The following is a 15,511-nucleotide window of genomic DNA, read 5'->3' as shown; positions in this document are numbered from 1 at the left end:
GACAGTCAGATGTATCTTCAAGTTGGGGCAATTTCAACATCAGGGGTGTCACCTATTGTACGAATCCCTGCATCAGAGCACTGGATGATGAAAAGAGCTTTAGACTGTGGAGCACATGCAATCATGGTGCCGATGTGTGAGACTAAGGTATACTGCACTCATTGTTTATTTTCATAGATAACAACCCCTACACACAGAACTACATTTGTTTATGAAGAACGATGCTGACAGTCTTTTTAGGAGCAAGCTGAAGCTATTGTTTGTGCCTGCAAATACCCTTCCTCCCGGTGGCCACAAGGATTACGAGGCGCAGGGGCTATGTATGCCCCTGCTGCTTTCAACCAAACTGGAAGAGAGTATCTACTCAGTGCCAATGATAACGTAATGGTTTGTGTCCAAATTGAAAGTCGAAAAGCTGTCGAGAACGTCGAAGAAATCGCAGCAGTGGATGGTATTGATATGTTATTCATCGGACCTAACGACTTGGCTTCGTCCATGGGATATGTCGCTTTTGATCATGCCTCGATACCAGATGTCCAAAAAGCTTCGGCCCGTGTATTAAAAGCTGGCCTTGATGCTGGGAAATATGTTGGACACTTTGCGCTCAGCGCAGATGCTGCCGCGGCGAAGTACCAACAAGGCTTTCACTTTGTCAATTGTGGTGCTGATATTGTTGCTATCACAAACTGGATGTCTTCCGAGATGGAAAAATTGAAAAGACTTGTGGAGCCTGGAAAGAAGAAGACTACGAACAAGCTAGGACATGAAACAAATGGGAAGTACGAGGCGGGCTGTTCTGAAGACGTACCGAATATCGAAAGCCACATCGGATACAACTGAAAGATTAGTTTTCAAATCTTGTGATATAATATGAGCCTCAGATAACTTACTTTGAAGAAACTTTTTCTCTGAACGGGGTTAACCATACTTCTTTCCAATTTCTCACAACTACTCACTTTCAAAGACTGGCCGCCAAATGTCTTGGAACAGTGCATACAAGACCACGTGTGACTTTAGCATTTTGAATGTAACCATGCTTACTCTGCCCGAGATTTTACTCATTCTAAGTTAGGGTTAACTATCATTTTGGGTACATGTAGTTTCGACACCCGGCAGCAAGCCAAAGGTCTCCCATATCCTACTAGACCAAAGTTTTCATCATCGACACGAAAGCATGTGGTCCTGACTTAATACCGCTACTAAACTGGCGATAAAACCCCACGTAACCTAGTGCTAGACCACGAACCAAACATCATCATTCAGTTTGATGCAAATACAAAGTATTAAACAGGACCGAGATCCGCATTGAGTCCGGATTCTCTTGCATTCAATATGGCGTCAATACGCTTCAAACACTCAGACAAAGAATACCAATAATACAATGGATAAATGCGGGCTCTATAAGCAAATACCGCTGCGTAGCTGTGTGGACTTGAGAGACTGTGGGCAGGACCCTATATATGCTACTTGAAGTCAATGCTTCTCTTCGGAGCATCCAAAACAGTTATATATGCGGAATGCACCATAAAATAGAAGGCTGGAGCATTTATACTTCAATCTGTCACGGTCAAAGTCGCTTAAAGAGCGGCTCTCAGCTTTCGCCAAACAGTAGCAACAATGTGGGGGTTCTGTTTGCCATCGTCACAAACGTCCTCCAAGAGTCTGAAATGAACTTTTGCGACGTGTTCATAGCGACTGGGACCTTCTTGGCTTCCTGATAAATGCCAATAACGAAGTTTGCGAGATGAAAAACGACCGTCCTATTCGGTCTTGAAAAGTCACGTCTTTTAACCTTTGTGGCAGTGTACGGCGCTGAAATCGGCGTCTTCATGTTTCTGAGACCGGTTTATATGCTAAGGGTGATGTTTCCCCCGCAAGTTCAATTACAAAGTTTCGTTTCAGAAAACCAATTAGTCAAATACAAGATTTTGATATAACTAAGCCATCGAAGTTGGATGTTCCGTCTAAGGGATGCGTTCGATTGGAACTACAGACATTTGATCCGCACTAGAAACTCATATGGCGTTATGCCGCTGTTTCCAATCAAAGACAACCTAGCTGAATGTGATGGAAACGTCAGCATTATGAGACTAGCTCAATAGTCGGACTGGCTGACAGTAACCACACGGCATAACAAAGACTGATAATTACTTCGTAGTATACGAAACATAATCAAATTACAGATCTCTGATCGATAATAAAATGTTTATGGTGAAGTATACGAAACCGTCTATGTAGCGATATATTTATGATCATCTAGCCCAAGAAGGGAATAGGACAGGATCCAATTGATTGGAATCAAAACTCTCTGATAGTGGCCAGTTACCGAAAAAATGGTGGCTGTTTTCGGTCGCTGAAGAAATCGCATTGTCAAAGTCGGCGAATGGTCTCTTGCGAACTCTCGAACTACCCGGTGGCGATCTGCTATCCGTATCGCCGTTGCTTCCACTAGGGACGCTAATAATCTCAGTGCGGCGATGAAGTAGCAGCTGTTCGATGATCGCTCTGCTCCTGCTAGCACCTGACCATCGGGGCTCGAGATCTTTGAGAGAAGCAGCACATTTCTCGACATCCCGCAGAATCTCGCTAGTAGTAAGATCGAGAGGTATTCGCAGTCTATGATTGTAGTTAGTTATACTTTCCGCAAATAGTTCCGAGGAACACGAGCTCTATAGTCTTACAGCACAATGCCCGAAAGTGTGAGATAGTGAATACATAGAGCAAAATGATGTGAGGATGGTACTAAGTCTCGAACCAAATCAGCAGCATAAATGCAACCCTGAGCAGCATTTATGCATTGAGAAATGGCCCCTGAAGTATCAATCTCATTTTTGAGAGCATTCTCTTTGGGATAATTCAAGAAGAATCTGCCATCCTGTCAATGCATGTTCATGGACAATAGATAGAGAATAACATACCGGTAAAGGTTTATGAGTGATCCTGCATGGAGGAAGAATATTATGACGCAATTGACCATAGAAATGTCTCCTTGGCCTTTGTCCATCCTGTTAGCAGAAAACTGTATATCGCCGGGCAAACTCTCCAGCCACTTTCGGAGCACCTGATCATAGGTATCGACTCGAGTTAAGAACCTCTGAGTTTTGTCTGCATTCGCGGATGCAAGCTTTCGCAGTTGCAAAGGGGAACTGAACTGTTGTATCTTGCCGGAAAGTCGGCAGAGTCGAGCAAAGGCTAGGAAACCGCTCATTGGACTCGATAGACCTCTTGCCCCGACAGGGATCTTCTCCTGGTTGTGACTGTAAGATCCTAAATCTTCATCTCGCATATCTAAAGGTAGTTCACAGTCGCAGTCTTCATCTTGAACCGCCATTGGTCGGCCGAGACATATTGACGTGACCCTAAGTGAGATACAATTTAGCTTCAGGATAACTGATAGTTACTTAGAAGCATACCTGTCAAGAGTGTAAACACACCACCATACACGACTGGACATTTGCGATTTTAAAAACTCGGCAGTGCTTCCGTTTGGTAACTTGAGAGTGAATCTCGTGATCTGTTATCAATTTAGCCTGGAAACTGGGAACCCATAACTGGAATCAATTAGTGTAGATACCGAATGACTACTAAGATGTAGACCTAAATCTAAAGCTGCTCTCACGGCTTGACCCGCAAGATTCCAGCTCTGAGACAGAGTATTCCAGCCAGCCGAGCACATAGCCAAGAGTGAGAGACATTGGACTTTTTCGAGAGATGCCTCTCCGGTTGCTGCATAGCAGAGGAGAAGAGCTTTTTGGTAGTAGTCGATTCCCGGTAGTCCGGCCTCAGAATCACTAGGTAGAAGTCCAGATGAGCACGCACACACTGCAAAGAATGTCATCAGAAATCTTCTATGCTTTGGTGTAGAACAGTCTGATGTGATTTTGAGCATCTTCTGATACCGACGCATGAAGTGAGGCTTGAAGAGCACCGGAAAAGTGTAGTGAAGCTTTTCAAAATACAGACCGACTAGTAAGTCTGAGACATATTGTGGCGGGCGAGAAAGGTTTTCGGGTTTAGGAAGGTATGGCAACTCAGGCCAAGTCTTTCCATGGACAAAAAGAGGAGCCTCAAGGTTTTCGAGACTTGGCGTGCTGTGGCTGGCTCCAGCTGTTGAGGATGGAGTTTGGATAGGGGCAGTCGGCAAAAGACTCTTCGCAGCTTCCATGAGCACGTTATTTGTAGCTCCTCCGACGAATCTGTAATGATAGGAACATGTGAGTTGGTGCAAAGCCTGTGTATACTGAACCAATGCTCACCGCAGACGTTCGTAAGAATCTAACACAAGAGCACCTGCTCTGTCATCTCCTCCGGTCTCAGCTTCTGGTTGAAGGTGTATATCACTGTTTAATTCGATGTCGGAATCTTGGCTTTCGGATGTCGAGGATTCTAGCTCGTCATCCGCTTCTAGAGGAGCCTCCATTGGAGCCTCCATTGACAGGGACCCTCTTGCAATGACAGACGACTGTGCATCAACATCTTTATCCTTTGCGTTTGCACGTCTTCGAGTTTGATCGAAGTTGTTGCTAGGGTCTGGTGGGGACCCCAAGAACTGCGCTGTTCTATGTAGCTTTTCTGTCTGACTCTCTTGTAGACCACCAGGCCGGCAATGACTAAGGATGCCTATGGACTCCGACAACTGCCCAGTAAGGATCTCTAGGCGCTGGCATAAAGTGTCCATTTGTTGGCATCGCGCCTCAAAGGACGTGGTATAGCTTTATATGATGAGTGCTCCATGTCAAACAGTCTAGAAATTGGCAAGATCACTTACTACCGGCTTGCTGAGGCATTATCATTCGCCACGGGGAAATCGCAGGCCTGGCTACGTGAATTACAGTTGTGGCAGGGTTGCTTGCCATCGCATTTGATCTGAGTAGTCACAGTCAGTTCTGAGCCGCAGCACTTAGGCCTCGATCTTGATAAGAAACCTTTTTGCGCCGACATGCGACGCACGCTTTCCAAACTCGATTGCCTGCAACATCCGGAGCAAGTGGGACGGCCGGAGCAGCATCGGTGATGGAGCCGCAGTTAGACATTAAGATGATCGTGACAAGCCTGGAATCTACGCATCAAAATGCTTTAAGCCTTTTCGCCAAGCATGAACTGGATGTTTCGCTTCACAATAATGACAAAGTTGTAGATTTGATAGAGTCGGCAAGATGTCGGAGACGATAGATATGGATCGAGATACCTTATCTCCAATCTTTGTCAACGAGAATGCCCCATATTTCCTTATCTATGGAAGTTAGCAACGATCCGATACCAAAAAAGGGCATTGGCTGCTTATCATCTAGCTACTCTCAACATCGAATAGCGACTATTGCGAATGAGCTTGCATCACTAGCTAATTCAAGCCTTTAAACTGCCCCGAATCAACAGGATGTTAGGCACTTAATGGACACTTGGCATGCGGCTCTGACCTACGAATGTTGATATGGGCAAGTAAGTTTGGGGAAAAGAAGATGAGTTTGCGAGCGCACCACAATGTACGTTTTTAGCCTTTGGTAAAGGTTCGATTAGTGTACTGTACCTCTGATCATTTAATTCAACATCTCGGGCTGCTGCAACACTAGCTTTGAATTGCTAGAACAGTTGCAAAAGCGTGCTAAGATTGTGGATAGAGAAAAGATTAGAGAGCAAAGACTTGACGCTTGATGGCGATAAAGCCAGTACGGAGCCGGCTGCAAAAGACTAGGCTCAGGAGATCATGAATATGATGCACACAAGTTGTCGTTAACGTCGAGGGTCGTGGAGCGAAATCTCTCCAGCCCATGTTGTTGTTGAGAAGCGCCCGTCAGATTTCTCGTTACAATATCTAAAGTACAATGGGCATCTCGGCTCCGAAACAGTGTGACCTACGTGTACAAACCCAGAAACTCCAAACACGAGTTGCCACGTAATGTAATACATTTTTTTTGGAAATACATGTCCCATCAAGCGCCAGTGGGCTCACAAGAAGATCTACAAGTGACCCGATTTTACCCACCACGATTGTCATGCGGTCTTCTACAATTGGAAAGCGGTCGATTATGTCTAGATCGGTACTCCGCACTGCCTTATAGTGACGCCTGCTGGCCATCAATCAGAGAGATAGGACGTAGCCGATCAAAGCATAGCAACTCATGGTAAGGCTTTTTTTACCTGACAAACACATAGCTTTGTTACTTGTGGCCGGGTAGCGATGACATCTCGACCTCATAGGTCGTCTGCCTTCGAATACCACGAATTGGTACGGTGCTCTCTTTGTCTGACACGTTGTCCTCGTCAAGGCGAGTCCAGTCGCCCTGTTCGGCCTCATCGATCTCAAAGTTCGACTTAAGACCCTTGCGGGACTTGGTCTTAGACGTCCCTCCCGAGCCCCCTATGGTAACAAGCCCAGCTGATACTGGATGAAGTCCGCTGGAGCCGTCCGTACCGCGTGCTGTAACTCGTGTTGAGCCGTTACCCAAGAAGAATTGACGCAGGGCAGGGAGAGATCCGGCAACGAGACCAACGGCGGTCTCGACATTTGACCAAAGTGGTATATTTGCGATGTGGACTGTGAACCGAATTAAGTCAGTGAGTGAATCCACAGAAGAGGTGCGGGTAATCAAGGCTTTGAACATACAGGCAAGGTCATCGGTAGGACGATTGTAGTTATCAATGTAGGGAGTTCGAATCATGGTGCAAACTGAAGCACTTTAGAACCAAAGGGGTTAGCTGACGTGCTCATCCAAGGTTGAATGTTACAACAGAGACATCTGAGGGGTGCAACTTACAAAGAACCAAAAGAGAGGACAGTGGAGACCATGATCTTCGTCGAGAGCTTCATCTGCGTCTGCCAGAGAATGATTGCTGGAAGAACGGCACAGGCGAGATCGGTGGCGATGGTGGTCGAAGTCGACGTGTACGACAAGGCTAGCATGGAGGTGACTGGAGAGCACTCGCCACGGCCTTCCGCTACGATACTTGCATCCCAGTTGGCCGCAACAGGGCGGCACAGAAGCAGGATGCCAATGAAGGTTGTGATGAACGAGGCGATTGTCATCCCCAACAGAACGTAGACGGCGATGCGCAGCTTGGGCATGGTCGTGGCGATCCGTAATGTAGTGATGCAGATTGCTGCTTTGACCAAGCATAACGCTATTACATATAGCAACATCCAGAGCATCAAGTACTTTATCGACTCAACCATCATTGTGGCGCTGAGGTCCGCATTGCGCGTGCCCAGGCCACTCTTGGCACCAATGCAGGCAAGGACGACATCCACCAGGTAGACGACCTAAAGTTAGGTGTCAGTCAATACTAGAGACGGTGGTATGACGCTCACGAACTATCAGAGTGCGAGCGTGTTAGATTCTGCTTACCAGACCGCCCAGCATCAATCCATCGTCTAGGCTGAAATTCCTTGCTTGAAATCGGTGGAACGACCTTAAGCCTACCACAAGCAACGACATTATGCCGCCAACAATGGACACGACAAACAAACTCAGGCCTGTGCCCTCAAGCGAGTTGACAAAACGCTGGTTGGGGTCCATAGTCGACATGTTGTTTTGCCAGTTTGCATAACCTGCTGCTTTTGGCTGAGTAAATCGGGTTGCGCTAGAAAATACAGAAAAGAATGACTGAAAGTGAAATGATTACAGAGCAATCGCTGGATAAAGAAAGGGCAACGGCTGTATATCAATCAACACTTTACACAAGCGAGTAAGTGTTGACGACAGTTGCCAGGACATGCCCTTTTCTCGAACGATATTCTAATACGTGAAATGGCAACGTGCTGACTTTTCCTAAAGAGTGAGCTACCAACCAGCATCTGCATATCTACTGTTCATCGCTAAAATCATACACTGACTGACTCGAGGATGGCAGGCTGGCCCACCTAAGTCCCGAAAGGATCCCTGGAGAATCCCTGAAGAATCATTGAATACCCCCTACCCACAAGGTCTCAGGATTTGTTGGTTGGTCGTTGCAGAGTAGTATTTTGGCACTATCGGTGGACACTGAGAACTTGAGGCAATTCTTTGTGGAATGACCAGGAGGCGAGGGTTTGACCCTTTTTCTCAAACTTGCAGGTCTGAGTATCGGACATAGTATCCCAACTTTTTACTTCCTTACCTTTCGGCCCTCTCGTGTGTCGCTTATGGATATGACTCGAAATGTTATGGGGTAAGCAAGGTAGATGGACTCTGACCAGCTCGACGGGCCAGCTCCATCGATGGAACGAACCAAAGGTTTTTATACTACACGGTGTGACAATTTCTCTTTTTGGCACTACTCGACATGGGGTTGAGCCTCACGTCGGGAAATCACTCTCTAAGGGGTTTAGGGCCGTTGCTGGAGACCCGGAAATGGGGAGACAGGGCACAGGTTAGCAAGCAAGACGTTTGAGCTGTCATATTGTGTCCGTCCTTAATAACCATGTCTCCCTCCGGAACCTGTGGTACTGGACGGTAGTCACACTTTGCATGCCATTTTAATTGCAGATCGCCACTGTATTATTCACAGCACAAACACCACATTACATTCTCTTTCGTGTTCTTTTCCCGACATCATGGCTGCCTCAGACATTACCGTTCCCATCACGCAGGCCCCTCCGTACAGGGTACACGAGGGCAAGACGGCCGTCATTACAGGCGGCGCAAGGAGTGAGCTCTCTTTATTTTGATCTTGGTCGGAGCATTCTGCTAACAGATTACCAAGGTATCGGTGCTGCCATAGCCCAGAACCTCGCCTCCAAGGGCGCTAATGTTGTCATCATCTACTTGACCGAGGCCTCTGATGCGCCTGCCGCCGCTCTCGCCGCCCAGCTGTCCAAGGCACACAATGTCAAGGCAGTTCCCGTGCGAGCCGATTTCAGCACGCCCGATGGTTGCGCTAAGATTGTCTCTGCGGTGAAGAACGATTTGCCGCCAAACGCCAAGACAGGAAAGCCTCAGGTCGATATCCTTGTCAATTGCGCGGCTCTCTTCCATGCCATGCCTCTCGAGGCCGTCAACGTGGAAGACTTCCACAAGGTCTACTCCATCAATGTCCTGGGTCCCATCCTCCTCACCCAGGCCGTCAAGCCGCTTCTGCCCACTGATCGTTCGGGCCGCATCGTCAATGTGTCAAGTGTCGGTTCCAAGGTTGGTCTCGAGTACCTAACGCTGTACGGCGGCAGCAAGGGCGCGCTCGAGGCCATGACACGCACTTGGGCCCGCGAGCTTAAGGAGCACTGCACCGTCAACTCTTGCAACCCCAGTTCCACCATGACGGACATGCTCCGCGCCGCTCCCGAGGAAGCCAAGAAGGCCATCTCAAGTTGGTACCCGCTAACACCGCTGTGCGGGATTCGCGAGTGGGATACGGATGAGCAGAAGGAAATGGCCGAGAAGTACGGCGGCCGCGCTGGATATGCTGAGGAAATCGCAGGGATTGTCGGTATGATCTGCTCGCCAGAGAGCGGGTGGATGACGGGATGCCTGGTTAGTGCTAATGGAGGACAGTGGATGGCCAGCTAGATGTTTTGTTCCATGTGATGACAGCGTGAATTCAAGACTATCAACCAAGTGAATGCGACACATGCCAATCAAAGAGTTTTAATCTATTGCCAGCAACCACGAACGGCACTTTATCTTATGGTAGATCTTACAAATTAATTGGTTGTCGCTTACTTCTTTACATGCATGTGAGCCCGGTCTGAATCCACCTGCGCTAAGAAACTATCAGTTTCAGGCTTCTGCGCCCATACAATATTCTGCATATTCTGCATGTTATACAGTAGGCATTTGGTAAACGAGAAGTGTATTCTCATCGACAAAGGTGTCTTACCGTGGAACTGAACGGAGCACGGCCTCGAGACTGTCGATCCTGCCCCAAGGGTACGCGGGCTCAGCAGGTCTGCTGGTAACGCGCGTCCCGATCCTCGATGCTGCCGAACCAGTCAGAGTATGTGCACGGCCTTGAGGGGGTTCTCCGCAAAGGACCCAATGCAAAGGGAGGGCCAGTGTTGCACTTCTTCGACAACACACTTTGAGCTAGTACATATCGGGAGGGCGGTGGGAACCGGCATCGTACTCGCTCGTTACTCGCAATGCCGGCTCCTGTTCCGCTCGCTTAGCACTTCCAGCGTAGACGAAATGACGGTACAGGTCAGATGGGGGCCGCCCCACGTATTACAGTGGGTCTAATCGTCGAGACAAGTCGAGACCACAGAATAAGGCGGTCTACATAATAACAGCGATTGATGGGGCGGCAGGTTGTTCCACTTCCCGGTCACAGTGGTGTCAAAGAAATTCTTTTCGCTGTGAGGAGTTAGTGTGAGTGTCAAATCATAACGAAGGGGTGTGATCGCCTTTATACACGTAGAAGCAGGAAGACGAGTCCGGCGAACAAAATGATAATCATCGTTTTAACCTTAACTTGCATTAATAAGCCGTAGACTACAGCAATATAAGAAACTTTGTGTTCTGATAATGGAGGTGTAAGACAATGAGAATCGAAGGTTTTAACTCTACTAGGTCAGATTTGTGAGGGTCGGATTAGTAGCTGGGTTGGTGTTGATCGACAAGTACTTAATGCTATTTGTCTTTCTAGGTAGCGGTTTGTTTCAATCACAATATCCTTTGGGTGAATGGCAGTGCCACTATGCTTACATGATGCTAGAGGAAAGGCACATGATCCACGCCGCAGGGTTCTTGTCCGGCATCGTCTACTTACTCGCAAGCACTGAGGAGAGGTAGATACAAATCAGTATAGGAATTACAGTTGACCTAGATGTTCATAAAAAAGTCTGTCAGCATCTGACGGCTGTGTGGTCTGATCTGCGTCTATTCCGCCCAGTCCAATGATTTACGGCCTGTTATCTTGAGCAGCTAACTAAAATATGGTGGTCGTCATTATGCATCGCAAGATTTGCACATTACTGATTCATAATTTCCCCTGGAGTTTCAGTCTCACACATCCCTGATTTATCAAGCATTGGATAGAGCCTATTGTCACGAATACGCTGTTAGTGTTTTCGCAAGTATTAAACTGATCATTCTTCAATCTCTACTTAGACATTTGCTTCACATGGGTTACACTGCCGCTTATCTCATGATTTGCAGTGATCAAAGAAAAGAGCCTAAAACCAGAAGTTTTATCTTGATGAGCCCCTGACCAGTGTTTCGACGCTCTGCTTTTTGTGTCAACCAGAATACCTTGACAAGATTAAGCTATGCGAATAGAGAAATATGTAGATTTTGTTAAATATCGCCACAATCGCAATCTCTTAACCAACCATGCCACTGGCGGAATATTTAAAATGCCGGCCTCCTTTATTATGTCTAGGTCGAAAACATCCTTGTGTTTAGCCATACTTCATAGTGGTTTCTTTGAAGAACAGACTTTACAAAGAAAACAGCCCGCATCAGCGAGTTGTCTTAAAAAAACAAGCGACGCGAATCTAGCGCACAAGGCTTTCTTCCCTGCGTCCATATTGCACCTCAACTGCTTGAGCTTCCTGTTCCTCAGGTATATATCTTGTAAAGAAACAAGTTCATAGCTGAAGTATAAAAGGGGGGGAAATCGGTTGGATAGCACAAGGGGAGCTTTTTTGGGGTGGATTTTCAATACGTTCATTAAACTAGAGTGTTCTTCTAGCGTCCTTAACCTCAACACTACACCAATATAGACTCTTCTCCGTCACTGGTGATATATGTAAAAATAAGCCAGCTATTCCTGGAAACCGGAGTCACCGGTCCGATCCGATGCCCGATAGCCCGAGACAGGCTGCGGGGTAATATGCATCATTTAAGAGTGTGTGACTTGGCGGTGGCAGTACAAAAGCAGTACCTATTCAATCTGTGCTAGTGTGAGACATAAGTAGCTCAAATCATAGATAAATGGTGAGTCCCGCCTTTACCGGTGCCCATTTCTCACTTTTCAACTCAACAAGGTGAAATACTCGACATTCGTCATGGGAGACATCGCAAACCCAAAAGCCAAATTCACAACCCAACACGACTTCGTTCAAATTATTAACGGAGAACCAAGTGCTACACAGCGAACTCGCCATGGTATAAACCCTGCAAACCTCAAGCCTAAGGAGGAGGTTCCAGTAGCGTCCCGTGACGATGTGGACCGTGCTGTCGCTGCTGCTCAAGCTGCGTTCAAGACCTGGTCAAAGTTCCCCTATGATAAAAGACGCAAAGCTGTTCTGGCATATGCGGATGCCATTGACGGCCTTAGAAGCCAGTTCCGAGACCTCTTGATATCGGAGCAAGGGAAACCGGTACGTGCTTGGGAGCTTCAGTTTGGCGACTTCATAGATGCTTACTGGTTGCAAATCAGATTCCTCAGGCGGACGCAGAAACCGACTCGGCGATTAGTTGGATAAGAGGTATGGCCAACATCCAGCTGCCAGAAGACGTAGTCGAAGACAGTGAAACCCGTACCATCATTACGAGATACACCCCTCTCGGCGTGGTTGGGGCAATCATCCCTTGGAACTTCCCGCTTCTCTTGGCCACTGGAAAAATTGCACCAGCCCTATTGACAGGAAACGTCATCATTGTCAAGCCATCGTAAGTCTGGAATTCCCAACACGCCATAGATACGTCTAGTCAGCTGACATATCAGTCCGTTCACGCCCTACTGTGGCCTCAAGCTTGTAGAGTTGGCTCAGCAATTCTTCCCACCGGGTGTGGTACAATCTCTGAGCGGTGATGACGACCTTGGTCCATGGCTCACGAGCCATCCGGGTATTGACAAGATTAGTTTCACTGGGTCGACGACCACTGGAAGGCTGGTCATGCAGAGCGCGAGCAAGACTCTGAAGAGAGTGACCTTGGAGCTGTAGGTTCTGACCGCCTGTTTTATACCTGGACGTTCATTTGAGAATAACGCGAAAACAAAAAGGGGTGGAAACGACCCAGCAATTGTCTTTCCCGATATCGATGTCGACAAAGTTGCCGAGAAGGTATGCTGCATACCACAGTTAATGGCACTGATGCTAACCAAGCGTAGGTAGCTTTCTTCGCTTTTCTGAACTCTGGCCAGGTACGAAGTTCTCAGGGAGCACACTTAATCCTAAATCTACTAATACTCCTCTTGTTCTGTTCTAGATCTGCCTCAACTTGAAGCGAATTTATGTCCATGAAAGAATCTTTGAGGAATTCAAAGAGTCTTTAGTGAAGCACGTTAGAGGCTACAATCTTGGAGATGGCTCTCAAAAGGGTGTCACTCACGGTCCGCTCCAAAACTCAATGCAATACGAAAGAGTCAAGACCTTCTTCAGCGATATCAAATCTCAAGGCTGGAAAGTAGCAGTAGGAGGCGAGGTTGATACCTCTCAGGGGTATTTCATCACTCCGACTATCATTGACCGTCCTCCTGAGAAGTCTCGCATTGTTGTTGAGGAACCTTTCGGTATGTTTAATCTTCTTGAACCTGCTGTATCCCTCTTTGAACCGTAATGATAACATACTCACAATCGGCGTTTTGTTTTCAGGTCCTATCGTGCCTCTCCTCTCCTGGAAAGACGAAGATGAAGTCATCGACCGCGCCAATGACACCGCCATGGGATTGGGCGCGTCGGTCTGGACGAACGACCTGGAGAAGGCAGCTCGAGTCGCCAAACAGATCCAGGCAGGCAATGTGCGGGTCAACACACATTTTGACTTGTCTCCGTTGGCGCCTTTCGCTGGTCATAAGGAAAGCGGGATTGGAGCAGAATGGGGTGCAAATGGCCTCAAGGGGTTTTGCAACGTGCAAACGCTCTTCTTGAACAAGCATGTCGTGAGCTGATGAGCTATTTGTGTTGGTTTGCTTTTTCTCAATGTCGACCGCAAATCTTTATTGCTTTACTTACAGTGAATGAATGAGTGAACAACGCATGTAGAACTCAGGGTGCGCCGGTTCATCTCTCATTCGTCTCTTGTCACAAACTACATTCTTACCGATTGGATGAGACCAGGTGGCCGGCCCTGAACCGAGTTCATTCCAGTACCCATGCGGAAGCTGTCGCAATGCGGGGATGATCCGAGACCAATCCCTTGTATTGCCGCCACTGGTCCCGGACTCCGACAAATTTGATGCTTTCTTGTGAATTGCGAGAAATTTCAATCCAAGCTTTTCCAGCTATAATTATTAACGGTGATTACTTTCTTCAGTCTCGTCAAGCTGCTGTTTGCGTTCTATTTGACTGTCCTCTCGGATTCGACTGTCTCTACCAGCACAGTCGCTTGCTTGATACCCATCGACTTCCTGATATCATGAAGTCTTTCAATGGCCCAAGACCGGATCTTCGGGGTATTTTTGATCTCCCTCAATACAACGTATAAAGGCCAAAGCATTGAAGACGCTCCTGCATTATTGGTCCGTCAGTACGCATGCTCTAATGTCAGATCTGGATAGACCTACGCGGAGAGCCGGAGAGACTCGAAGTTGAGATGCATATGTCAGTAGAGAGCCTCTGAATACACATGATGCTGTTGCACCGCATATTCTGCTTTAGTGAATCATTTTGGAACCTCTTATCGTCTACGCAATCAAGGATGATTCGATTCATCACTATCCCAAGTGATCGCCAGTTGTTCCAGACCTGTGCCCCCCAGGCGCTTTCATAAACATGGCGTTTTCCATTGAACGAAGACGATAGAAATGGTTCTTCAACGTCCCTTTCAACGAAACTTCGGTGATATTGCAGAGATGCCCAGACCTTGAGGCAGTTGTCGATGTCGAAAGCAATTCGACAGGTCTTGTCAGGGTCAGAAATTTTTTGCTTCTTGATGGCCGCGAGAAGGTTGACGAGCCGGAAGCCTATAACTGCTAGTGATATAGGACGTATGTTAACGCAGTTTGTGCCACGTCGGCTGGTTTCAAAGTATGTAGTGACTTTGACAAGACCCGGCGGGACTTCTATGCCTCTGTGCATGCAAGCTTGAAGCTGAGGGAACCTTAGCCAGATCTCGAGGGGACTTTTGTCTAGATTCTTAAACTTACTATCTGATTACGGAATTGTATGTAGAGTTGTATTCCGATCTCTCGATTAAACTGATCTCTACCTCGGAGTTGAAGCAGGGTGGTGGCGCCCTCAATGTGTGTCGCCCAAGCATGGGTGTCGCCATCGTGTTCGAAAGTGATTGTCTGCTTATGTTAATGCTTGTTCTGGTTCTCATTCTACAGCATTTCAAGACTTTTCTATCCCTACCATGAAGAGTACTAGCAACATAATTGCCATGAGTGTTGAGTCTTCCTTTACTTGATCAGGGTTACACAAAGCCAAGTTAGTAGCCTTCAAAGCCTGCCCATATCGTTCCTTGGCTTGGAATTCCCAGTCGGGGACGTGAGACACATTTGAGAGGGCAGCCATGCCAACTGCTTGGATAGCCATCCTGACCATGTTGTTGGGGCGATTATCTAGGTATGTCTCTGTAAGCCAGGATTGGTACGAGTCACAGTAAGGCGGACCACTGGTGGTGTATCGCGAGAAGAAGAAGTTGGCGGCGACATCCTCGACAGGCTGGCGTATTATGTAAGGAAATGATGAAGGAGTCCAGGCACTGAGTTT

At 47.4% G+C, this 15,511-nt stretch overlaps 3 protein-coding genes across 3 annotated transcripts; 2 read left to right on the top strand and 1 right to left on the bottom strand.

The window, feature by feature from the left end:
- Window positions 1-6,158: 6,158 nt before the first annotated feature.
- ColSpa_01993 (uncharacterized protein) lies at window positions 6,159-7,523 on the bottom strand (the record flags this gene model as incomplete). Its single annotated transcript, XM_049268205.1, has 4 exons — window positions 6,159-6,535; window positions 6,605-6,675; window positions 6,756-7,258; window positions 7,344-7,523. The coding sequence occupies 4 exons, from the start codon at window positions 7,521-7,523 to the stop codon at window positions 6,159-6,161; spliced, it is 1,131 nt and encodes a 376-aa protein (XP_049124162.1).
- A 1,007-nt stretch (window positions 7,524-8,530) lies between these two features.
- Window positions 8,531-9,479, top strand: ColSpa_01992 (L-xylo-3-hexulose reductase; the record flags this gene model as incomplete). Its single annotated transcript, XM_049268204.1, has 2 exons — window positions 8,531-8,624; window positions 8,671-9,479. 2 exons carry the CDS (start codon window positions 8,531-8,533, stop codon window positions 9,477-9,479), a joined length of 903 nt encoding a protein of 300 aa, XP_049124161.1.
- Window positions 9,480-11,917: 2,438 nt separating this feature from the next.
- Window positions 11,918-13,746, top strand: ColSpa_01991 (putative aldehyde dehydrogenase fus7; the record flags this gene model as incomplete). The annotated part of the gene is made up of 6 exons (XM_049268203.1): window positions 11,918-12,232; window positions 12,301-12,524; window positions 12,580-12,795; window positions 12,859-12,919; window positions 13,065-13,368; window positions 13,451-13,746. The coding sequence occupies 6 exons, from the start codon at window positions 11,918-11,920 to the stop codon at window positions 13,744-13,746; spliced, it is 1,416 nt and encodes a 471-aa protein (XP_049124160.1).
- Between the last annotated feature and the right edge of the window lie 1,765 nt (window positions 13,747-15,511).

Source organism: Colletotrichum spaethianum (genome assembly GCF_022836535.1).
Source record: "Colletotrichum spaethianum MAFF 239500 DNA, contig03, whole genome shotgun sequence".
Classification (NCBI taxonomy): Eukaryota; Fungi; Ascomycota; class Sordariomycetes; order Glomerellales; family Glomerellaceae; genus Colletotrichum; species Colletotrichum spaethianum.
The sequence above is the reverse complement of the archived record's forward strand: the minus strand, read 5'-3'. Positions and strand labels throughout refer to the sequence as shown.